This window comes from Stegodyphus dumicola, chromosome 9 (genome assembly GCF_044657685.1).
Source record: "Stegodyphus dumicola isolate Sdum_Otavi_A_Nest chromosome 9, ASM4465768v1".
Lineage (NCBI taxonomy): Eukaryota > Metazoa > Arthropoda > Arachnida > Araneae > Eresidae > Stegodyphus > Stegodyphus dumicola.
The window spans coordinates 3,909,881-3,936,435 of NC_140776.1; the positions used below are offsets into that span (position 1 = coordinate 3,909,881).

At 32.6% G+C, this 26,555-nt stretch overlaps 1 protein-coding gene across 1 annotated transcript; it reads left to right on the plus strand.

Annotated features, from left to right (window-relative positions):
* Nucleotides 1–3,371: 3,371 nt before the first annotated feature.
* LOC146995288 (zinc finger MYM-type protein 6-like) lies at nt 3,372–8,259 on the plus strand. Its single transcript, XM_085824501.1, has 2 exons — nt 3,372–3,599; nt 7,411–8,259. Exons 1-2 carry the CDS (start codon nt 3,372–3,374, stop codon nt 8,257–8,259), a joined length of 1,077 nt encoding a protein of 358 aa, XP_085680627.1.
* Nucleotides 8,260–26,555: the final 18,296 nt, after the last annotated feature.

Consider the following 26,555-nt stretch of genomic DNA (forward strand, 5'->3'; position numbering starts at 1 on the left):
CTCGGCGAAAAATTAGCACTTCGCTCAGTGCCGATGTCAAAGCTCTCTGCTTTATTTCCAAGAACGTTTTTCTTAAATATACGTATTAGATTTACATCTCGCTGAAAGCTAATGAAATGTAGATCTTATAATATAGTTCAAAAGCATAAGGTAATGAGTTTGTTAAGATAGAAAGAATAATCTACAAAGTTCAACACGCTGCGGAAAGATTTCTTGTGAACGTTTTTAGATGCGCAGTAATAAAAGTTTCCTGTCCCTAAGCAAAACATTGGATAGCGATATTTGTCTCAAAGATAAAATATTAATACTGCATCATAAAATGTATATAATAATAAAGAGAAAAAATACAATCTTTTAGATCTAAAGAATGAATAAGCATCATTATTTAAGATTTTTAAAAATTCCCACGTTAGGGAAATAAGGAAGTTTAGGGCAATTAAATTGAAATATGACTCATATATATCTCTTCTGGGAGAAAACAGTTCTTACCATCTCTCACAAAAATCAATAATAATGTTTAAAGCCATTTTCTGAGTCGCAAAATTCTTCGATGTGACAAAGAAAACGAACTCAAGTGACACTTGTAAGTAATAATAAAAAATGAACAAATGTATTTTTGATGATCCACATCATACACGAATGTACACAAAAAGTGCCTTATCGAGAAAGAAAAATTTATAATTTTTTTCTACCCTTTAAGTACGAAAAACTTCCAGAAAGCTCTGACGAAGTAAATGAGAATCCAATATTTTTATAAATGATTCACTGAAGGGAAAAATTCTGTCTATATATATTTTATATATGCATATGTATATGTCAGTATGTGTCTGTGTGTATGTATATGTATGTGTCTGTGTGTCTTTAAAGTTATTTTGATTTACAAGTAAAAAAATAATTGTTTTCAGACTCAAAATAATAACGAAAAATACTTTCAGATGCGAAATAAATTACTTAAAGTAATTTTTCAACTTTTATTTTCACTTCCTTGCACGAAGTAAAAAGGAAGTATTGTAATAACAAGAAATTCCGGGTATCATATTTCAAAGAAAATATCCATTTTGACAGTTATCGAAAGCAATTTGACGATGATTTGGCATGACATCTAAGTAAATAATAGTAAGGGCAGGATAGACTCTTTTTCCCCAAACAAATCATAAAACTGATTTAAAATGGATTCAGAAGATATTTTTCTTGGCATCTGTACGTACGTACGTATGTATGTATATATCTCGCATAACTCAAAAACAAATCGTCTCAGAACAGAAAACGTTTGTATGTGGGACTGTTGTAACATGTAAATGTGAACCTCCCTTTTTGTTTCCAATGGAGCACTCCAAAAGTATAAAAATATGTGTATATATATATATATCCACTCTGTTACTCGGCTCAGTGAGTTCATTCTCAGTTAGCTCTTTATTCTTATATGTTTTAAATTGCTCATATTTTGCTTTAAAAATTGTGTAGTTCATATCTTCCGGTTAAGGGTTCTATGTCTTCAGGTAGCCTGCATGTAATAGTTGTACAATTATCAACAATTTAAAAGTTTTTAAGTGCGGCTAAGCCTAATTTGTTTTTACTATAGCAGCCATTTTTGTTTACACTTGAAACTTGAAGAATAGTGGATTTGTTGCCAATCTAGAGAAAGTAAGCCTCGCAACAACAAAGTAACGTTTTCTTTAATTATTGCGAATTAAATTATGCTTAATCCATTCTGGAATTAGCATTTAAGTCATTAAACTATTCCATATGTTGACACAGCATAGCATCCACAATAAATTAAATTTCTACGCCTTCAGTGTCTGTTTCCGCACAGGGAAGTCATGTGGTGTACACATCAGGTTTCTTATATAACTTTTGAGGCATAAAGTCTGCTTAAAACTACTAATCCAAAAATAAGAATGACGTTTAGATTTCTTACTCTAATGCACTTAACGATTTTAATAAGACTTGATTAACGTCAGCTAATTGTATATTTTGTATGCAATTGTTAATAAAGAATTTTTATCTCATTGTTTTTTAATTTGGGCTAATAGTTCTTACGTAATTTTAAAAATATTTAAACTTCCCCTACCTCAGTAGATAAAACAAATGGAAATACCCCATATTTTCGATATTTTTCTTATGTTTACTTTAGTAAAAAATAAAGATCTCGTGATTGATCACACTGGTTAACAACCAAAATTGTTTTTTAAAGAATAGTTTCGCTGTTTCAGTAATTTTGCGATGGAAATAACCAATTTTAAAAAGTCCTAACAGGCATTAGTTTTTGTGCCAGATTTGCTTTTGTGGATTTACTGTATTTGTAAATATTGTTGATAGTAGTATTAAATTAAAACAAAATCACTGACACTTCATTTCTTTCACCTTTGATTACTTTAAAGAATTTCTCCCTCTTTCTTAGCATGCCTTCGTGGTGTAGCGGTTAGCACGAGCGGCGCGTATTCGAGAGGTCCATGGTTCGAGTTCCGGCAAGGACAATGTAATTTTTCCTCTCTCCTGCTTTAAAAAAAAGCCTATTGTCTATACAACCTATCGGAAGACTTGAAGTGAAACTTAGCGATGACATAGAAGCCTAATGTTAAAAAAGACGAACTAGAGACAAAATATAAACAATAGTCGAAGAAGCCTTCCATATGAAATCTAAGAATTACAGACTAGCAGAAAGAGAAACGTGATTGAAATGGTAGCTACTTTTTAAACAGTATTTTTTGTTTCTGTTTTAAGCCCTTTAAAATATATGCACTGGTCATCATTAATTCAGGAAAAATCACAAAAGTGACGGTTTCTTAAAACGTTTCATGCAGAATTTAAATGAAACTGAACTAGCAGTAGACGGCGTATAGTAAAGTATTAAATAACATAAAAAGAAATTACCAGACAATTATGGTGTTGTAGAAATTAGCATAGGTACAAAATTAACAATTTGGTATGAATTTATGTATCATTGTTGTATCAATTTGGTATAGGAAAATTACCTTCAATATGGAGTATGGTCTTCCCTAGACGCAATACAACACATACAATGCGATGTCGATGTTATCAATTATGCAATCTTATGACTTTCGTAGGATGTGAAACTCTTGCAAAGCAGTTGCAAGAGTGTCAAGGGCTTGAAGTGGAAAATTGAGAGCAGCTATTTTTATGTAAGAGAATTTTTAGTGTAATATTATCTTACTTACTTTTCATACCAAATGATTTATTTTGCCTAACCTCTCACTGGCGTCAAAGAATAAAGAAATGAAGTATCAACCGTTAAAAAAGAAAAGTCTTATATTATGTTGAGGAACTGCATGATTCATCTACAAAATTTCTTCCTTGCAAATTTTGCTGTGATCCTGAGATACGAAATATGGGATAGCCATTTTGTAACAATGGACAAAGGACGAAGGCCAAAGTCAGACAGAAGTGGCCAAATGGCTAAAGGTGAGTCCTGTGGTTCATGGACTTTGCCAACAATTTCTAACCACAGGTTCGTCATCCAGGAAGTTAAAAAAGACGGCCAAACGGTGCGACGAGCGTTGATGACCTATATTTGTTGTCATGCGCACGAAGAAACAAAACCTCAACTCCGACTCAACTCAGATCCTCCATTGCTGCAGGTTAGTGTCAAGGTCAACCGCGCATAGAAGAAGGAAGGAGGTCTGTACGCCAGGCGACCAGTCATTTACATGCCCCTCACGTCACGCCACTGAAGGAAACGTTTGAGGTGGTCACGTCAACATGTCCACTGGCCAGCTGATCAATGACGGGCTTTTCTGTTTACCGATGAGTCCAGGTTTATCCTTCAAAACAATAGTAGGCGTTATTTGATTTGGAGAGAAACTGGAATCTATTACCGTTAATCAAACACTGTGAAAGAGATGCATGCCAAAAAGGTAGTGACTATGTTTGAGGTGCTACCGTTTCGGGTTGGACGCTCAGACCTCCATGTCTTTCCACGTGCAACCATGTAGCCTCAGGACTATAGAAGTGACATCCTTGATGCTTATGTGCGTCCTTATACCTGGGCAATAGGTGATAATTTCCTGTTACAGGGCGAGAACGCTAGATCGTACAGGGCATCATTATCGTCAGCAGCAAGCAATTCAACGCATGGCGTATCTAGCTCGATCACCGGACCTGAATACTATCGAGCGTATTTGGAATGCTTTAGGAAGACGTACAGTAGTGTGTCACAAATTTTATTTGTGTTAATGTAATTTAATTAATTACTATTAAGGTTTTTATTTTACTGAAATTGGTTATGACTAGTGTAGTTGATATTTATTTGGGAGTTAAGAGCTTTTTGTGTTGATTTTCCGATGCTTAGACTTTTTTTCACGAAACAGCGAGCGGTTTTTTTCGGAACATCTGGACAGAAGCGGGGATAGAATTACTTGGGTCCGTGTGTAAGAATTTTAAGTTTGACTAACGTTTATTTTATTTTAAAACTTTACTATCCTCTCTTATTTTCCATTTCCGGCCAGGAAAAATTCGAATAGATTTAGTTATGCAAACTGAGCTTGCAAACTGTTAAGTATTTAAGTTGTCGCTTTTAACTAAGAAAGAGAAACTTCTCGCTACTTTACCTCACGCGCGCTTTTCAGTCAGTTGCTCTCTGCCTTTAAGGCGAGAACTTAATTCTCTTTGATACTTGAAGACGCATTGTAGTTCCTCATTCTACTTACTATATAGCTAAGGTTTATAAGGCCAATCTTCGCTTTACTAGTCTTTGTAAAGCATTTGAGTTTAGTTCTTACTTTATTTAGTTAGTTTGTAGTTTTTATTTTTACATTTCAGGCCTTAAGTTCCGGTATTTGTATCTCGAAATGCGGGAACAGCAGTAAACTGTAGAGACATTAGGTTATTTTTAAAGCAGGAGTGATGAAAAATGAGCAACGCCCTCGCCAGAAATCTAACCACGGATCTCTGGAATACGCGCCTATCGTGCACACCACTACACTGCGAAAGCATGCTAAGTAGGCGGGAGAAAACCTTATATATTCCCCCCTGTTAAAGGGCGACAACCCAAACGCCTAATTATGGGTGTCATCATAATCCACCATCCACCACCCTTTTAGTGGTCATCATCATCCACCACCATTTTAGTTCGGGTGCCACTGGAGAGACATTAGGTTAATTGAAAGCAGGACAGGTGAAAAATGAGCAATGCCCTTGCCGGAATCGAATCACTGGCCTCTGGAATACCCGCCCGGCGTGCTGATCACTACTCTGCGAAGCCATGCTAAGAAGGCATCCAGTTGGTCCAATTTAATTTTATGTTTAATTTTTCACCCGTTGAATTTTAGCGGGGGGAGAAAGAGCTTTCATCGAGGCTTATGTGATAGTTTACAATCATTTTTTTAGTTTGGTCTAAAATCAGGAATCTATCATGAAGAAAAGGTTCTGGGGGCAGCGTGTCTTGCTGCGGATTTGCCTGCGCATTTTCCTGGCCAATGCATCCTTTAACTGAACGTCGCTTTGCAAAAGTCAACGTTCCGGTCGTAGGACGAAGAAATCGTGTTTGTGCTTCGTGCTTGTATCATAGCTCAAATTGATCAGACACATCAATAGGCTTGATTTGCGCCTAACATCCAGTACCTGATGACTTCGGTCTTTCAATCCAATATGCATCAACCAGAAATATGACATCCGAATGCGTCTGTGTGAGCAGCGGTGTTTTCCTGTATTTTGATTCCTAGTTCATTACAGTTTCTCCATTCATCTATCTTCAGCCTCAAAATTATTGATACTCGGTGCTTCTTTGATCGATTGAGAGAGAGCTCTGAATCTTTGGAACTCCGTCTGACTGATGGTTTTATGTCTTACTGTGAGTTGTCTTTCTATCTGTTTGTTATTTGTCAAGTGAGGGTAATTTTATTTCATCTCAATTAGTTTTTAAAAATTAAATTTCAATTTCAATCAAGAAAAAATGGATTGTGCTTAAGTGACTTAAATTAATGTATATACAAAAGAGTAATTCCGTTAATTATAATCTCTTATTTTAATCAGTAACGATTTGGTAAAGTTTAAGCAAGTATTAGAACGTTGTAGACACAGCTGAATATGTGAGATTTTAAAGGTTGTTACATTCCCTAGGAAATATAATTAAGGAAAGAAAATCAAGTGTCTAATTAAGTAACAATGGAAATTTTCTACAGTGATTAAAATAATTTCATATTATATTTAAGTGGCTTATCCAATTTTAATAAATGACGCTAAAATGATTTGAAATATAATTTAACCATTAAATATAAGGGTAGTCTGACCAGCTGTCTTAATCTATGATATTCTAGAAATTAATAATAAATGTGTTTAGTGATTGAATATTGTATGTTATTACTTTGTTATTTATTTGGTGACCTGTCTAGTCACTCCGTTTGTTTGAGTCTTATGGCTTCTTTAGAAAGATGGAGATTGATTTACCTAAGGTGTCATTGATTATTTTTAAGAATTAAAACCATAACGCTTGTACTCACTACTTTTTTATACTTATTTTTATAATGGGTGATTATTGATAAATTAATGGTTATTTGAAGGTGCCGAGAAATTAGTTAAACTAATTTAACTCATTTTCGGCGAACTGCTGATTGATATGCATAAATAATTGTTCCCTGGTGTTTGTGAAGCTGTGAATTATTAGAATTGAACTTGTTGGTATCTCTAGAGAAAGTTACGAAATTTATTTGAGTATTTAGTGTATGTGATTTGAAGTAATGGTAATTTTTAAGAGAGATAACATTTTTTTTATCCAAGCACCAGCGAAGATTTATTCCTCTTTGTTTTCAGGAAACTGATTTATTAAGTGTGAATTTGAATTTTGATTGAATTAATTCATCTAAAGCCGGGATTCCCAAAGTGGTCGATATCGACCCCTATCCCTATCCTAGGGGTCGACATAAACGAAAACTGATTTTGGGGGTCGACGAGGTCTAAAAATCGACCCCTATTAAATTAACACAAGTTCTTATTTAAAACTTTGAAGATGGGTAGGTACTGTATTGTTTATCTTGTGTTACGTGTACTAAGAATAATTATTATTTTTGTAGGAAACAGCATTGTTGTAGTAATGTAAAGTCTCAAGTTCGTACAAGATGAAGAACTCGGCAAGTCTGTGAGGACAAGTTTGTGCAAGATAATGAGTTCGAGCGTACGTCTTTCAGGCGCGTTTTGACTTGCTCTCTATTTGAAGCTTACGCGATTTAACACGAACCAATTCATGATCAAGTCCAAACATGTTCCTGATATTTTACTATTTAACGAGCTTGCACTTAGGTTGAAAGTTCATTTGCGTTTTGAAATTCGTTGGAGCTTGAAGGATAATAACTCATATAAGTACTCATTTATTTCAAGAGATTACAAATTTACTACATAGCTAATTAAGTGAAGTAAAGTGCCTGATTAATGGGAGTTTTATAACGGCGGACACAAAAAAAATGCAGACAATACAGTTTGGACTACTTGAAGTTCGGATTTATTGCATCTCCATCAAATCAACATTTGCCGATGTGTCTCATATGTGAAAAATTATTCAGTAACGATGCCATGAAGCCTTCAAAAATGGATGATCACTTATCAAGAGTACATGCTGACAAAAAAAATAAGCCCTTGTCATATTTTCATGCACTTAAAGAAAAACTAGACAAAAGGCCATCCATAAGATCGATGTTTGCGTCATCATCTATTAAAGACGATGATGGTTTACGAGCGTCCTATAATATATTTTTACTAATAGCGAAGTCGGAGAAACCCCACACAATTGGAGAGCAGCTTATCTTACCAGCCATTGCGGAGGTCCTTAACAATGTATTGCACAAACCCGCACATGATATTTTAAAGAGAATACCTTTGAGCAATAACACCATTCAGAGACGCATAGACGAGATGAGAGGCGATGTGGAAAACATTTTATGCAAGTTCTTACAGACCAGCAGATTCTCTCTCCAGTTGGACGAGTCTACATTACCCGGCAATGAAGCTCTGTTGTTAGGACATGTTCGATTTATCAAAGATGAAAATATGTGCCAAGAACTGCTTTTTGCTACATATTTAGAGACTGATACCAGAGGAGAATCGATTTTTCAGGCCGTGGAACATTTTTTTACTGACAAAGCTATTCCATGGAAGAACATTGTTTCTGTTGCGACTGATGGTGCAACGGCTATGGTTGGTCGTCATCGTGGTTTTATAGCTCACTTAAAGCGACGACTGCCTGATGTACTGCTCATTCACTGCGTGATTCACAGGCAGCATTTAGTAGCAAAAAAAGCTGAGTCCTAGATTGCATAAGTCTTTACAATATGTAATAAATGCTATCAACAAGATTCGAAGCAATTCTTTGAACTCTCGGTTATATGCTCAGCTATGTGAGGAAAACGACAAAGTCTTTATTCGATTACTTCTGCACACTGAAGTTGGCTGGCTATCAAGAGGCTCTTGCTTAGAAAGATTTTCAGCCATTTTTGAATCTGTGTTGGATTTTTTACAAGAAAAAGATCCGCATTTGAAAGAAAATCTGAATAATTGTAAAACAGATATTTATTACTTTACTGATATCTTTGGAATGTTCAACAAAGTTAATTTGCAACTGCAGGGTGACGATCTTAACTTGATTAAAACAAAATCAATAATATTGGCTTTCGTGGGTAAACTAATACTTTATAAACAAATTTTAGGCAGAAAAGAATATTCGCAGTTTCCGCATTTGTCAAAATTACCAGAAATGCTTCAAGATGATGACATTTTATTATATGTCACTCACTTGGACGCATTACACAAGGATTTTACGGAGAGGTTTGAGGATCTTTTAAATTTAAAAATTCCTCAATGGATAATAAATCCGTACAATACCACAGCCATAGAAGAAGCCAATGTGATAATGCAAGAAGAGTTATTACCATCAGCACAGACGAAGAGCTTAAGCAGAAGTTCAACCAAGGCTATCAGAAGTTCTGGCTGCAACGCAACATTGAAACACAGTATCCTACATTGTGGAACATTGCTGAAAAATACCTTATCGCTTTTCCATCGTCATATCTAGTTGAAAAAAGCTTCAGTGTGGTAACAAACATTTTGACGAAACAAAGAAACCGTTTGAAAATCAACCAAAGTGGATTAAAGAGATTTAAGGCTGCAACTCACCAATATTGAACCGGATGTAGCTAAATTGGTAGATAGTCACCAGGTTCATCCATCACACTGAATGTTTTATTTTCTCTTTGCGAATTAATACTTTTTTAAACATAATTTCCTACCTACTTAAGATTCTTTAAGTTCTTAATTTGTAATAATCATTATAAATTAAACTTGATATTTACTGAATTGTATGTCTTTTTATTTTGTTGAATTTTGATGAGAAAATGAAGTCAACTTTACTCACTTAACCAAGTGCAAAGTTTTCCAATTGGTACCTTAGTACCTAGGTATTTTGTATCAATAGGAAAAAGCTAAAGATAGGCCCCCGTATTCATAATAGTCTGCTATCTTAAAGCATTGCTAATTCTCACTCTGTCTTCTTCTATTGACCTAAGTCAGAATAAAAAATAACACTCTGTAGCAGCTGTTTTAAAGTAGCGGACCACTATGAATAAGGGGGTTGATCTTGAAAGTAGGTAATTTGGCCATGAGGGTCTGAGGTAAGAGTTCATTTTGAAAAAGGGGTCACTTGTCCAAAATAGTTTGGGGATCCCTGATCTAAAGGATACTTTTATTGATTTAATTTGGGTGTAGATGAATCATGCAGTTCCTCAACATAATATAAGACTTTTCTTTTTTAACGGTTGATACTTCATTTCTTTAATTCTTATTTTTTATTATTTTATTTATTATTTTTATTATTCTTATTTATTTATTCTTAATTTCTTTAATAATTATTAATTAATTTTAATAATTTTTAAACAGAAAAGCCCGTCATTGATCAGCTGGCCAGTGGACATGTTGACGTGACCACCTCAAACGTTTCCTTCAGTGGCGTGACGTGAGGGGCATGTAAATGACTGGTCGCCTGGCGTACAGACCTCCTTCCTTCTTCTATGCGCGGTTGACCTTGACACTAACCTGCAGCAATGGAGGATCTGAGTTGAGTCGGAGTTGAGGTTTTGTTTCTTCGTGCGCATGACAACAAATATAGGTCATCAACGCTCGTCGCACCGTTTGGCCGTCTTTTTTAACTTCCTGGATGACGAACCTGTGGTTAGAAATTGTTGGCAAAGTCCATGAACCACAGGACTCACCTTTAGCCATTTGGCCACTTCTGTCTGACTTTGGCCTTCGTCCTTTGTCCATTGTTACAAAATGGCTATCCCATATTTCGTATCTCAGGATCACAGCAAAATTTGCAAGGCCTGCTCTGCAGCATGCAATTTTATGCTCCTCACTAATGACGTGTTTCGATTGCGGCGCAATTCATTTCCATACTGCAGTTTTATTCAGCAACTTATACTTATAAAGATATTCAAAATTTATACGTATTCGCTTATTTTTGAACGAGTTATCGCTATTTTTGTGATTTTTCCTTAATTTTTGGAAACCAGCGTATTAAAAAATGCAAGACATATAATAGAAGCTGTCGACAAATCAAATTTTCTTTTGCCTAGTAAACTGAAACATGTATAATCCTCGCAAGACTTAACGAAGGTTCACCGGGTTCTTGTTATTTAGTTTTTGTTCTTCATCTCCAACCAATTTTGATATTAATGTAAAAATATTTTTAATAAAATCAAATTTCTTATATTGTTATTTCTTATATTGCATACCCTTAGCGAGATATTTTTTTTAAATCGCAGGCCTTACCTAAAATTATTTTTAAGGCAATTATCAATAAGAAAACCATGACGATCAATCTCCGTTCCCCTCAATTAAATAAGACATGGTTTAAAAATAAGTAGTACATATTACTTCCTTATACGAAGTAAAGGAAATATTGGAATTGCGAAAAATTTCGAGTGTCATATTTCAATGAAAATATCCATTTCGGCCGCTCTCGAAACCATTTGAACGAAGTTTTGTGTGACATCTGTACGCACAGCCAGAATAAAGGACTTTTCAGCCAAAATGAATTGTAAAATAAATTTAAAATAGATTCAAAGGGATTTTTTTTCTTGACGTCTGTAGGTACTAACGTATAAATGTATCTCGCATAACTCAAGAATGAGTAGCCGTAGGGTAAGTTTGTATATGGGATTGCTATAACATATAGTTGTATACCTCCCTTTTACGTTGAAACCAGCACCAATCGCATATATATACCTTGTAGCGTCCAGTGAATGAACTTCTGTCTGTATACTGGAGTAGCAGGAAACTACACAGGAGAAGGGTTAAAGTACTTTTTATTAAATCTTTGAAAAATTTACAATGCGTCAACTTGACGCTAACAAACTTCGCCTCTGCTTTGGCGGTAACTGAAAGTCAGATAATTGAAACAAAAAAGTTGAAATATTAAGAAGTGATAAAACAAGCCTACAGGGTTCAGCGAGATCCCGTAACTTGTGGCATTTCAACATAACTGTGAAGCGAGTGGCAGCAGATAAATGCAATTAAGCCACTTGAACCAACAATAAGCAAACGTACCTACGGCAGAGACGGCAGCTAGAGCCTAACTCCCGCTTTCCCCTACCGAAACTCGGCTTTTAACGCTTTTCTTCAAAGTAGAAAAATTTGCATTTCCATCCGTGCGCTACAACATTTAACTGTTCTGGCACTTAAAATTAGGGAAATGAAGGCTCACAGGAAAGGTCTAAAATTAAACATTAAATTGTTAGTTAAAATAAATATAATCCCTACAACATATATTGCCACTCTATTACCTGGCTAGGTGAGCTTAGTATTTTATTATTATATGTTGGTAACTTATGCATTTTTTGCGTTAGAAATGTTTGAATTAAGTGGTTTATATACCTTTAGTTAATTAGCATTCAATAGTTGCATAATAATCAACAATTTAAGATTTTAAGTGGCGAGTTAAGTCTAACGAACTGCTATTTGTTTACATTTGAAACTCAGTAGAATAATGAACTAAGTCAGTTTCTGCACCTCCAACGACTTTTTTGCCCGGTGTCACCAAAAGTAAACTTTCAGTTTTGTGCACTGAAGAAACGTACTTTGTCCGAATTGCTTAGTTTTGCGTAGAAACTCTAATTTTAATTCTAAAATTTGTTTTTTAACTATTTTAATTGTTCTTCGTGTTTCATGTTTTTCCGTAGTTTTACAATTTTTATGTTTTTCTGTATTTTTACAATTTTTAATGAAGGTGTTTTGAGCTTTTGTGTACTTTTGCTTTGCGGCAAAGTGAGAACTGAATTAATTGAATGAGAAATATATCTTTAATGAAATTCGAGGAAATAAATTTAAATGAAATGCCGGAAAAAATTTATATAATTTAATAAGCCGTACAAGGAAGTCATGTGGTGATTACATCAGATTTTTGAAATTACTCTCATCAAAGATTTTATCTTAGACAAACCGACTAATCAATATTTTGTAACATATTACTAAATTCTTCAGTGTAAATTACTCGTCCGAGGAAACAACGATCGTAACTGTCATATTCTGAATACAGTCAATAATTCTTCTTTATTCCCTGTTTGAGTTCTTCACGAATTTTGGGTAGATAAACATTGAACGTAATATTCTGATATTCACTTTTTTGCAAATACATTTAGCAGTTCAGTTACTCTGAGAGTGAGTTAGAACAGTTATTTTTATATATACAGCTTTGTTTAATGAAATAAAATTGGTAGAATGTAATCTGATATTGTTTTGATAGTTTAACGTGTCATACGTTAAGTCATAAGAATTCACTTGAATTAAACATAATGCCATAAATACGCTAAATGAAAGCAATACCAGAAAATAATAGGATTCACTAGATTCTGATAATGAAGACTAGATTGTTAAGGGAAGTAAACAAATCGATAGTTTACTTGTCTCTGTAAGAAAGCAAAGAATTGATAATTGTTCCAGGGAAGGAACAGAACCATGAAACATGGATTTTACGAGTTCGAAAGCTTTAGAAATGTATCTTTAGAATGTGATCCACTATGAATGCTCCCTTTTAAAACACCTGACTTTAAATTCCTCAAGAAAACCAAATTTCTTATCTAAACTAAAAAAAAAAAAAACTAAAATGCTGAAAAATAGCAGTACATGACAACAGAATATCTCTCTTGTAGTGTATCGTATGTGTGGTCTTCATTATCGCTCCAAAACTAAAATAGGCACTCCAGAGATCTTGACTACATTTAAGCAGCAGCAGTCAAAAGCTTCTGAGCACGTCTTAGTTTGCGCATTTTCTTGATATTAATGTGACGATCTTTGAACTACTCGACAAATCCTTTCACAAGCACAGTTATGATCTCTTCGATTTCCATACCATTGTTTATACTCATTTTTCATAAATTTTCTTTTATTGAAATCAGTTTTAGATGATTTCGCAGACTGTTGACAGTTGACGGGTGGCCGGAAACATCGTAATTTTATCAAATGGTTAAGTGCTACTGTCTCACATCCCGCATATCTAGCATCAGAAGCACAAATTACAGTGTGAATTTATCTCAGATAAACTTGCAAGGTATTGTTGCCATTATGACGACAAGTGTCATTTTCCATACAGACACAGAGGTCAGTGATGCGGACGCGTTGCCTGTGGAAACCTCGGGAAAGCGACTGTTCCCTGTAATAAATTTTACTGATTGTGCAGAAGTAATGTTGCGTTTAGCCGTCTACTTGCGTGATGCAGTAGTGCGTTCGACGGCCTTGTTCATGTACAACCCCATCTCTTTGCCATTTCATCTCACAAACAACAAAATTCTAATAACATAATGAAATGTTATGACATTATTAGCGGTAAAAAGTTGCATTCATAGAATAGATCTTCTACACTTCAAGCTGCGATTAGTATCTGGTTTCGAAAGGGAGCTATAAAATGAACGTTTTGTCATTCTGAGTTAAAATATCAGCGTCATTTCTAGATAATTTTTGTTCATTAGATGCCAATAAATTTGAATGATTGGTGAAAGTTTTGAAATTTGAAACTCAATACACTTTGCAGATCGAAGAGAACAGAATTCAAAATATTTAAGAAAAGTAGTTCGACATAAAACACACAAAACCAAAACATAAAACACACAATTACGAGGATTCAATATTTAAATGCAAACTGCAACAGCAATTTGGCATTCAGACAAAAGCATTCAGCAGCAAAAACAGGTTCAATTCATAATTGATTTTTGTCTTATAAATCACTCTCGTATTTATAGCAAGCAAGACAGGGATTCTCTATGCACTGCTACAGGAAGGAAGAATTGAGAGGAATTATACAGGAAAAAAGACTCAAAGCCAAAGAAAAAAATGATAAGATAAATCTCGTAGGAAATGAAATCAGATAGGAAAGATGGACGGCTGGCTGACTGCAAGTTGAAAAAATAAACCTAGAACGTAAATATCGGAAGAACTGAGTTAGCGCCAAAAGCTGAAAAACGCTAGGGACTAAGTCTTGGTAGAATGTAAAGAGGTAAAATCAAAGAATTAATTCGACATAACATATACCATATAAATGTCGAGAAAGTGCCTCGTGAATATGCCATATATGAGATGCCCCTTTTTAGCGTTAGATGGGTGAGTATAAAGGTGAACAAATCATTGCACGAGCCTTTCAAACTAAACATGATAATTAGTTAATTTGAATGAGCAATCAGTGATGCAGAGAAAAAGCCAAATCGCAAAATCCGTTAAAGTGTATAAAGCGCTATGTAGTCAGTGGTTTTAAATGAGTAATATAAAAGCCTAAATTAAAATTGAAAACATTTTTTTTAAATACAGAATAACTTCCAAAACCTTTGTCATTTGAAAGTGCCATTTAATAGATAATATTATTTTGGTTTTTATATATTATTCCAAACATTAAGCAAATTGAAAAAAGCTTAAATGTTTTGATGCAAAAATTCAAACCTTTTGAAGAAGTAAGTTGTTCCTTAAAAAATAAGCTCTAAACAGTATGCATTGAATCTTATGCAGCATTGATAAATTGATTTTGAACATATTGTCTGTTACCAAACAATAGACTCTTTTTAAAAATTGAATTCGGTAAGAAAAGTAAAAACATTCTCAAGGCTGAAGAAGACAAAAGATGAAGTTTGTAACTAAATCTCCTTCTCGGAAAAGGCGCGTAAAATTGAATTAAAGTTATTTTTCTATTAAAAAGTATGAGGATTTTCAATCAGTGTCAATGCGTTTTTGTAACTGAATTTTTCTTTAACCTTAAATGGAATAAAAATGTAATTCATTTTAAAATCAAACTGTTATTCAGGAAGTAGATACACTTTTTTATACCTGAATTTGAAGCTCTCTTCCTTAGTAAAATTAATACATGCATCATACCACATATATGATTAATATAGGAAAATGTTTATGTTGATTTTAAACCGTATTAAGTTTTTATCACTGAAAAAAAAATTCGTTTTTAATTTTATAACATCTTAAAGTTTATAAGTAACGAAACTGCTTGATAACGACTGACCTCAAGGCGTCAGCAGAAATGACTGTGATAAGCTTTGTTTACTCGGTTGATTGTAAAATCAGAAGTGGTCTAAGCCTAGCTTTGTTGCTAGTCAACCAGAACTTGCTACGTCAGGATAACCAGTTTAAGGATTTTGCATAACTGCTCTAACTTTTCAACTTATGCTATTTTGTATAAGAGCCGTCCAATCACAGCTAAGCAAACATCGACCAATGTTTTCTCTCAGTCAACTACACATTTACACATGCGCGTATTTCTCTTTCTTGATTGGCTGTGGCTTAAACCCTATTAAAGAAATGTGAATGGATTTTGTGTTTCTTAAGCCTTAAACCACAAAACTTTATAACAAAACGTTCATCTGAACAAAGCCTTGTAGCATCTTTAAATGTTTATTTTGAAGAACTTCAAAGGCAAAATCTAACATAGAATTTTATTACCCACTTTTTTTAGTAATGCAGCCAAAAGTAGTATTAAAACAAATATTGTGCCTTCTCACCAATGTGCTATACTTCAATTGGCAATTGGTCCCAATGTGCTATACTTCAATAGGTGCTATACTTCATTCTGCTATACTTCAATATAGAAAGTATAGCAACTGATGGATCAGAAACCTATTCGAAGTTACGATATCGTTGGATCAAACAAAAAACAAGCTATTTTCAAACACTTACCGAACTCTGCCAACATCGGCTGTTCAAACCTTGTCCTGAAATGGCAATCAGCAAAAGAAGCGGAGAAAATTCTATGGACATGGTGGATAAGAGTGCATACTTAGTTTCCCCCTGAATCAACTGAGATGCAAATTTGCCTAAACTTCTAGTCCAGGAATTCTCAAACTTTTAAAATTTGTATTTCATAACTAAAAACAAAAAATATATATACACTGCGGGAAAAAATGGCACAGCTTTTAATCTCCCGTTCTACTGGGCCAATTGACGAAATTCAAATTGCGCTTTGTCTCGAAAATGTCTCGAAAGCGCGACTTAGGATATATATTAGATTTATGTATAGCGTTGTTCTAATATAGGTATTTTGACACAAACCGTACATTTTATGGAATGACATGACATTTTTTTCTGTATTTCTATTCTACGTCTCAAATTATGCTTAGATATATAATTTTGTAAAATTTGGTGCAAAATTTAAGGAGAAATTCAAAAATTTATCTTGGCGATTTTTTTAAGTTGCGCCAAGAAAAATTCACTTGGAGAACTTCTTAATTTTATAGCAACCTTTTTCCTTTCCTTTATTTTCCATTGCAGACGATTGAAAAAAAGGCATCGTTCATACTTCAAATAATTTTAACAAAGTGCGTTTAACAAAGTAACATATTTGCATTATTATTGCTTATAACATATATGCCAAATTTCAAAACGCGACGATAGGTAAGTTCACGTGTATCTTAGGAAATTTTGAATAAAAAACTCTAATTTTTTGTAGATATGCTAAGAAATACATCGACTTTAAGACGATGGCAAAAATTTTGCAGGTTATAGTTCAAAATCATTTTTCGAAAAATGTATATTTTTTTTTTAAATACAAACTTAAAAAAATAAATCATAAAAATTGGGTGAATTTTATTTGGAATGAACCTAAATTTTGAAATGTGAAAGGAAGAAACAAAAAGGCTTAATATAAAACGAGATATTAATAAATATATACCAAATTCAATTAACATGGTGGAGGTAAAATTTTGAGAGTTAGTTTTTTTAAAAACTACTTGTGCGATTTGTGCAAAACTTGGCAGTCTGGTATAATTTAAATCATAGAATCGAAATATGGAAAAAATTGACATTTCATTTCAGAAAAAGTCCGATTGTGGCTCGAAATACTTATATTAGAACAACGCTATATATAAATCTAATATATATATCCTAAATCGTGCTTTTGAGACATGAAAAAGTTGAATTTCATCAATGGGCCCAGTACAATGCTAGATATAGAGATATAGAACTGCCCCCCCCCGTTTTTTTCCAAATGTACCATCATTTGCTATCAGATAAGTACGTACGAAAAGGAGCGCCATTTTACATTTATTTTAAACATTCATTTAATTTATTTATATGTAAAAATTTTATCATCGAAACAAATGTAATGTGCCATTAGTGGTGCATTTACCACAGTTTGTGAAACCTTCTGATCTAAGCGAGTAGCATGATAATGCCTGATCATGCTACTCAGATTAAGGTAACTAAGGAAAAAATTAACGTAACTAACTTTTATAAAGCTAAATTATAAATAACGGAACAAATTAACATAATTAATAGTTAACAAAAATTACAAAAAACGCAATTTATTTATATGAATCTAAATAGTTTTAGATTTAATTAGTTCGTGGTGTAACTGGAAATACACTCGATGCATATTCGGGAGGTACGGAGTTCGAATCCCGGTGGGACACTGCAGGTTTCTTCGAGTCCTATTTAAAAAATTCTAGGAGAGGTCCGAACTAAAAGGCTGATGCGTGGTAACGCGTCCCCATCCGGATTTGGCGTGTGGGTCCCCTAATCCCCACTCGGGGATTATATAAGGTATTTTCTCCCTCCTTTCCGCATGCTTTCGTGGAGTATGCTCGGGATGTCTAGGAGATGTAGGACAGGGCACTGCAGATTTCATCAGATTCCTGATATCGAAGAAATTCTAAATGACTCTACAATTTAGTTTATTATAATAAGCATTCGAGGTCTTTTTCTGACAAATATTTTTTTTTTCAGATGGAGGTAATTCATTTCTAAGTTGTTTGCTGTCTAAGTGTTTTCAACTTTGTGCTAACGTTTGCTTTCTAACGTTTTTATAAAACAAAGTATTTTATAATATTCTACAAATTTTCTTTTAAATTTTCAACTCATAGCTTACTGAATATTACTTTTAAACAAAATATCTATTATTTATATGCTACAATCAATGAATATATCTTTCAAAAGCATGTCTACATATTTTTTTTCATTAGTACGATTTCTGATTATAGCTTTTTATTGCAACAGAATATTTTCCATTTTCAGTCAGATTCTTCTGCAGAAAAAGCATGGATGGCTGAGCTGAGTTTAACAAAAATATATATGGTATAAGAAATATTTTGATTGATAACGTTATCCAAAAATCAAAATTATCGAGGTTGCTGTCAGAATTCTAAAGTAATCTTGGAGCGATTAGATGAACTTTGATTTATGACTCATTCTGATTCATAAATTTATAATGGACAATGAAGCTGCTTCGGATAACTTGTAAAGCTCATGACAGCTTTACCATTTCAGTATCGCTGGAAATGTGTCGTCATTCAGAAATAACAGTACACAGTCTGATAGCCAAGGAAAGTCATTTTTCTTTACATTTTGATAATGGCTCTTTCAAGATGGGACAAATCGTGTTTTACTGCTTTCTTAGAACTCCTGAAAAAAATTGATAAAATATTACACTTTAAAGTAACTTCTTGAAAAACTGCATTTCTTGAATCATAGTGCATTTTGTGTCGGGTAGTTTTTTTGGCTAGTTGTTTTGAATGGTTCCTTTTAGCAAATCTGTGACAGTTCTAGAATTTGTTGACAACACAAAATGCTTATAGTCACTCATTACTATATCCAGTTTAAACTTTCTTTTTTAATATTTACTGCGTTTGGTCTTTTGTTGACAAATTTTTTTGAAACTCATGGTGACTTTAAATTTTGATTTCCATGCTAAAAATCGCCGTAAAATATTTTAATCTTCCACCCTTCTTATTGAAACTAAATTTAATGCAACTGTTACATTTCTTGTTTGATTTAAAAATCTACACCGATTTTTTAAATAATTTCTTTAATGCTTCACAAAGTAAATAATGAAAAATTAAACGAAATATTTATATACTGAAACGTCATTTGGCTTAAACTAAATGTTATATAAGTTCCTAGCCTAAACAACGTCACGGAAAGTTTCACCGCTTTCTTTACTATATGAGAACACTAAATGATTACATGATAATTAAGATAAAATTAAAATTTTCTGCGCCTGCATCTTGAAGCATACAGAACTAAATTAAATTAAGTAACAGAAACTAAGCTTTGTTTCTCACAGGAATAAAGGAATCACTGCATTTAAAATATTTACGATTCTCACTTTTAAATTTATCCCAATAACTTTCTCAGCAAATTTCACGAGCTGCATGTTATTTAATATTTAACAAAAAAAAAAAAAAAAAAAACTGACGAACCCCTTCCCCCCCCCCGAAAAAAAAATACCGCTCACGAAGGATACAAGCAGGGTAAACTCTTAAGACTAACTCGCGTTTCCAAAGTTCTTTCCATTAACACAAATTTTTACTCCTATTTAAAACTCTTCTCATTTACATATTCTGGTAGACAAAACAGTAAGAGTATAGGATAGATTTAACTTAAAAAATGAGTTAACTGAAATAAAATTTTGTTCATACATAAGCATTTTAAAACAACTGATTATCTCTGTATTTGTAAGTCTCAAATATAAGGCAAATAATTCTGTAATGAAAACAAACGACGGAAAATTGTAGTATCCGCATTTTCGCAGATAAGCAACTAAAAGTAGTACAAATATTTAAACTACAGAATTATCCATGCAGAAATTTAAGACTAGACATTTTATAAATCAGAATATTTTCAGACATTTGAATCTTGAAATTAACGAAAAGAACATAAAATTTAATACAATTAACTTTATTTTCTGAAACCTTTCTAAATGAAAAATTCCAAACTTTATAAATATGTTTTGTTACTGTTTATATCAGAAAACAAAACTGGATTACGTTAAAGAATGACTGAAAAAATATTCAGGGCTGATATGATACCGAACAGAAATTTCACAAATTCATGGCAGAGAATTTTTATCTGTTATCATGTTTGATTTGAATTGATTTTCGAAATATATTCCAATAAATTAATGTGTTTTTTTCTGGGGGGTTATCTTAGAATTAAGATGAAAGCCTAAAATATTACCAAGTATTATCTGTAATATAGCCGAAAATCATTAATATCCTTCGCATCTAGGTTCCTAAGCAGTCACTTAATCCGATTATGCGATAATGCACCATTGCAGGATGGCATTAAGAATATCTTTATAAATAGTACTCGTATGAAGCAGTAAAGGAAAAGGTTCATAACAAATTAATACACCCAGTATTGTAGGATAAATCTGAGTTATAAGAGAAAATTCTTTACAGATTTTAATACAGGTATTTATATTTAATGTGTCATTATATAGGGTTTCTAACCCAAGTTTTATTTAATAACCTTTTGTTCGGAATAAATTGTTTTGGTAACCGGGGGATTTTTAAACATACCTTTAACTTCCTGTCTACCAAATAAATTTGTACTGAGAGTACGAGCCTAGTAAGTACTTTATTTAGTCTGAAAATGTCATAATTACATTCTGAGAAAATTTATAACAGCAAGACCATGCGACCCTCTGGTTTTGAAATAACAGTTGTAGCTTACTATTTAATTCTACTTCACTATTATAAGTAATTCTCCTCTTTACAAAAAAAAAAAAAAAAAAAAAAAAAACAAATACAAAACAAAATTCTAAATAACTCGGCTGGAATAAAAAATATAAGTCCAGTCATCCATCTTCGATTTTATTGCGAGTTTGGTGGCGAAGCAGAAAGTGCAGATGGAATTGTCTTCGGGCATTGGTAAAACAAACGGAATGGCGACGTAAGGGAGAGGAAAGGTGCGTAAATATTTGGAGTGTGACTTGAATATCAATAGCTTTATTACAAATAAAGATTAAATCCTCGAAGGCTTTCACCGACATCTTGACATTCAGCGTCTCTAAAAGTAAAGTTTTGTTACGTCATTAAAAATAAACCTCGGGTGATGCCAGCGCTTTGCTGTTTAATTTGTAACCTGAGTCGTCTGATAGTTTCGATAGTTTGATATAAGAGAATTCCAACTGAATTGAAAGCATTTCAAGAAAGAATATGCAACTTGTTAAAGAGGCCATAAATTTAAGTTGAAATAATTACAAATACAATTTAAATAGTCATAAATTTTGCCAAGAATTGATTGTAATGTTTCAAAAGTGTAGTTCACTGGAAGAAAGAAGATTGCCCATTATTAGTATGAAACATTTATTATTATATTTCTGCCTATGAAAGAAATACCAAAATGTACATTTTAGAAATAATTAATGGTAATGTTAAATGTTTAGTATATAATTTCAGTTCTCAGAAGAAATTGAAATAAGAAAATTAAATTTTCATGAAAGTTTAAAAATGCATTAAAATGTATTAAAATTTAGAGCTTTTAACTCGCAATCTTGAAAATTGGGTTGAGAAGTTTAGAAGTTAAACTTGATGAAACGTATGAAATTTTACTGAATATTTGAACATTCCTTCTAAGCCTCTCCCTCCCCCCCCCCACAAGCGTGGGACCTTTCTTTTAACCATTTCATAAGATGATCTTTCTTTCGTATTGATTACTGAAATTGACGTTAATGCATTTTCCATTCTAAAGTCACCTAAATTTCTTAACATTCGCATAATTTAATATAATGTTTTCTGTACAATTTTCATCATGTTTCTACTCACCTATGAAAATATGCATTTCTTCCAGATGTCAAATTTTTAATCCGGAAGAAACATTGAGAAATCTTCTCAAATTAAAGAATCACATTTTTGAACAGGGAAAAAAACATATCATTTAAGAATGTTTCAGTTATGTTTTGAGATCCAACAGCAGCATCAGAAGAGTTCATTAAATGAATAAAAATCTAGCATATTTAATTATCGAATGTTGCTAATTGGATCTAGGATTAAAAATCCTTAATTTAAATCACCAAAACTTTGTAAATAGCTGGTACCTCATTAACAATGTATTACTTTTGTTTAACGATTTATGTTATAAATTTTACTTTATTTGTGAGATTTCAAAGCTGAATGAACTAATCAGTATCCATATATTTTGATGAAGTTAAAATTAAAAAGCTGTTAATTTTCATTTCTTAAATATTAAATGGTTCGACAAGTTAGGCAATGTTTTTTAAGAGAATGAACTTTGAAGAAGACCTTTAATAAATCTAATGATTTTTCTCAGAATCACAGACTACTTATATAGTGGAAGCTACTTTATAGTATCTCTATATATGAGAACAGAATTTAATTTGATACTTTTTTTAATAATACGACGTATGCAGCTTCAGCTTAAATTGAATTATTTCTTTATGTGAATATTAGTATTAATGCTATAATTCAGTACTTTTAAAAACTTATATAAAGAATACGTTATGCGCTTGACAACTAACAAATGTGCTGTTTGGCGTGACAATCAGCACTGATTTCATTCAATGTTTGCAATTCTTTTATACATATTCATAAAAGGAAAATGATGATTTTTAATATAAATATGATACTGCTTAAAAATGAACATAATCTTAAACGTCATTTGGCGGCTTAAATTCATTTTTATATGAAATGAATCTCGAAATATGTGTCAATAAATTAATGTTTTTTGGGAGAGAATGCCAGTTTATAGCATATGTACTAACATCTTAAAGACAGCATTTTCTGCAAATTCTGTTTCGGATACTACTGTATAAATTTAATAAACTTTTATTTTCATTTTAATAAACTCTTATTTTTAACTTTTGCGATATGACTTTTCAGGACATGTTTCAAAAATGTATTTTACTGCTGGAATGTAAAACGAATTACAAAGATTAGATTGTGCGTTCTTAAAAGTGCTTTTAAATGTTTATTTAAAATAAACTAACTAGTTTACTAACTAACTAAGTTTAAATAACTAATTTACTTTGTAGATGCATTAAATAAGAAGCAAGAGACATGAAAAATGAGCAATGCCCTCGCCGGAAATCGAACCATGGACATCTCGAATACGCGTCGAGCGTGCTGACCACTATACCACGAAGACATATTAAGAAAGTGGGAGAAATACCTTCTATACAGTTCCTTTTAAAAAGCAACTGGGATTTAGGGAACTCAATCACCAAATCCTGGTGGTGAAGAATCATCATTCACTACCTTTTAGTTCGGGCGCCACTCTAGAGACATTAGGTTATTTCGAAGGAGACATAAAAAATGAGTGATGCCCTCGCCGGGAATCGAATCACGAACCTCTCGAATACGCGAGAGCGTTCTGACCACTACACCACGAAAGTATGCTAAGAAGGCCGGAGAAATACCTTATAACTTTCTGACAATATTATTATACTGTTTAATTTCCTTTTTTTAATCCCTGGCACGAAATCCCTAAACCTGCTATATAAACCTTCTGAAACCGTGAAGAGACTAAAAATATATTTATCAAGATATTGAAACTTGAGATATGAATACTGTTTAATGCGGTTCCTTTAAGTTTCCAAGTGTTAAGTTTAAATTATAAATTGCGCTGCAGATATTCAAACTATGATCAGTGTTCTTTACCTTTACTCTAGAAATATTTGGAGATTTGCTACTTGTATTGAAACTGTTTCACGATTCTGAATACACTGAGAGCCGATATTTTCATTGAATGATTAGTAACGAGATTCATTTTAATATTTGATGCGAAGCATTATTTATTTCATCATTAAAATTATTTTTGTAATTCATACAATTTTAACATTTATCGCAGTTACAACAAGTTCCATCCAAGGGATTTAATTTATTCAAATGCTTAAATTTTACAAATCTCCCATTAATTTATTTTATTCTATTTATGCAGCCAAAAATTTTCGTTTAAAATTTGGAAAAACTGTAAAATACGTATCTCAAAGGGGAAGAGCTGAAAAGATGCAAACAATATTAGATGAAAAAGTACTTCAGAAAAATAGGTATAAATTCAAGCAAGCATAAATCAGATTATTTTAGAGTAGAGTATGATTTTAAAATATAAATATTTCAAGCACGGAATTTTCCAGAAGTAATATATTTATAAATAATATGGATATAATTATGGTGTACTTTAAAATTTTTTTTCAAACAAAACAATTACTTATAAAGTTTTCTGAAATGTATAAATTTATTTTTTTCATACTAAAACAAAGTCGATGATCTTTTCAAGAATTGAAAATACCTTACTCAGGTAAGAATTAAATATTTTAAAATTACTTGACCTGTCTAAAATCCTCTTTTCATTCCTGAAATCCTCGTTTTATTAAAAGTATGCAGCCAAACATTTTATAAAAATTATTCATATTTAGTAGACACATCTTATTAACAGCCATTACCTGAATTGCTAATTTGCTGAAACAGGACATTATTAGGGTATTTCTATTTGCAAAAATCCACACAAAATAATGAAAACATAAAATGTTTGATCAGGAAAATTGATCAAAGAACGACTACTTCCATGATATATTTATTCCGAAATTATAGTGTGGATTTCAGGAAGTTAAAGTTAGGTGCTCTCTAAAAATAGTAGGAATTCTGTAAAAACTTTTAAGTGTGCAAAATAAGCATATTCTTCTTTTTTTGTGAAAACGAAATGATGAAATATACTTTTGCATTTTCCTGTTATATTATTTTTTAATTCCGATTTCGGAAATTGTCAAATGGCATATTGTTCTGAACAAATTGAAATTCTGATCTTCAGACTGCAAATTCCTTTGCTTTCGTTGCATTTCTGAACATTATGTAAACATGCTTGCATCAAGATATGTTGATTTTCAGTTTAAATCATTCATCTTCATGGCATATGAATGCAAAAATTTAATATTAAAAAAATACCAAAGCGATGCATCCTTCAGGAAAGATAAAATTATTTTATTAAAATTTTGGGAATGCTTGTTGATTACAAAGCCAGCTGCTGGAAAATCTCTCCAAAAGAAGTAAGAAAAAAAAAGAGTTCTTTGATTTTATAGCATCAATGATAATAGAAACAAAACGAAATTGATTATATTGAATCAATAATATATTTTATTAATACTGATGAATGTACTGCATATTATTTATCTAGATAAGATTTGTTCTGCCCTAGCAAACAATACTATTGTAAGTAAAATTTTCTTTGTCAATTATCTCTAAAACAACTGATAGAAAAACAACTGATAGATCACTCTAAAACAACTGATAGAAAGATGGCAAGCCAGATGGGACACAGCAGATACAGGAAGGAGAACGTATATGTTCTTCCCAAAAACAACGCTAGAGTTAAACTGCAATAGTGGTAGTCAGACACAGTTTTATACAGGTCATGGCCCATTCCTGACCTATCTGCATAGATTCAGCCTGAGTGACACAGAAAGATGTCAATGTGGAGAGGTGGGGGATCCAGACCACTACGTCTTCCACTGCACAAACACGGCACAGTACCATATAAGAAAGCCAAGTCAAGCTTACTGGCCACAATGGGCGGCAAATATGAGAACAAACAAAACAGCAAATAAAAAGCTACAAGCGGTAATCAGCCATTGTCAGAGAAAGTATTCTCTAATACGACGATAAGTGTCCCCAAATAGAAATAATCAAGTGCTTAGCGCTCTGAATCATAAAATGTATAAATCACACTAAATCAATCTGGGCACACACCTCGAACCTCTCAACCCAAGACTAACTTAGATAATTAGGACTATGGCAACAACCTGCCTATATTCTTTATAATGTTTACTTTTGCAATTAATGTACAGGTCTAGGACTCGCAAGACCAGATCGTGCCAGTAAAATCTTCAACAGCAATGAGTTTTTCCTACACTTACTAATCGTGTATTTAAATTACAAGTTTGTGATAAATAGGTTCAAGAAGGGCAAGGTCAACTTATGTTATCACCTCAAGTTTATGAATGATATTATTATTGGTATGGCATTTTTGCCTTCTTAATTTTAATAAATATTCAACTTTTTATGCAAATCTTAGGGAAGAAATATCTGTATTTATGTGATCAATTGCATGTTTGAATCTCTTCCCTAGTGATCAGCATTACGTGCTTAATTATGTTTTGTATAAATTATGTGCATGTTCTAAGGTGATAAAACTAACTATGGAATTAATGTAGGTAAGTTTCTCTTTGTAATTATGTATCAGCATTATGTATTCAAGTGTTTGGAATCAGATATCAGTTTTACTGAGTATGGTGCTGTACTTTTCTGTTTATGTTCACTTTAAAGTACTCAAGTCTGTAT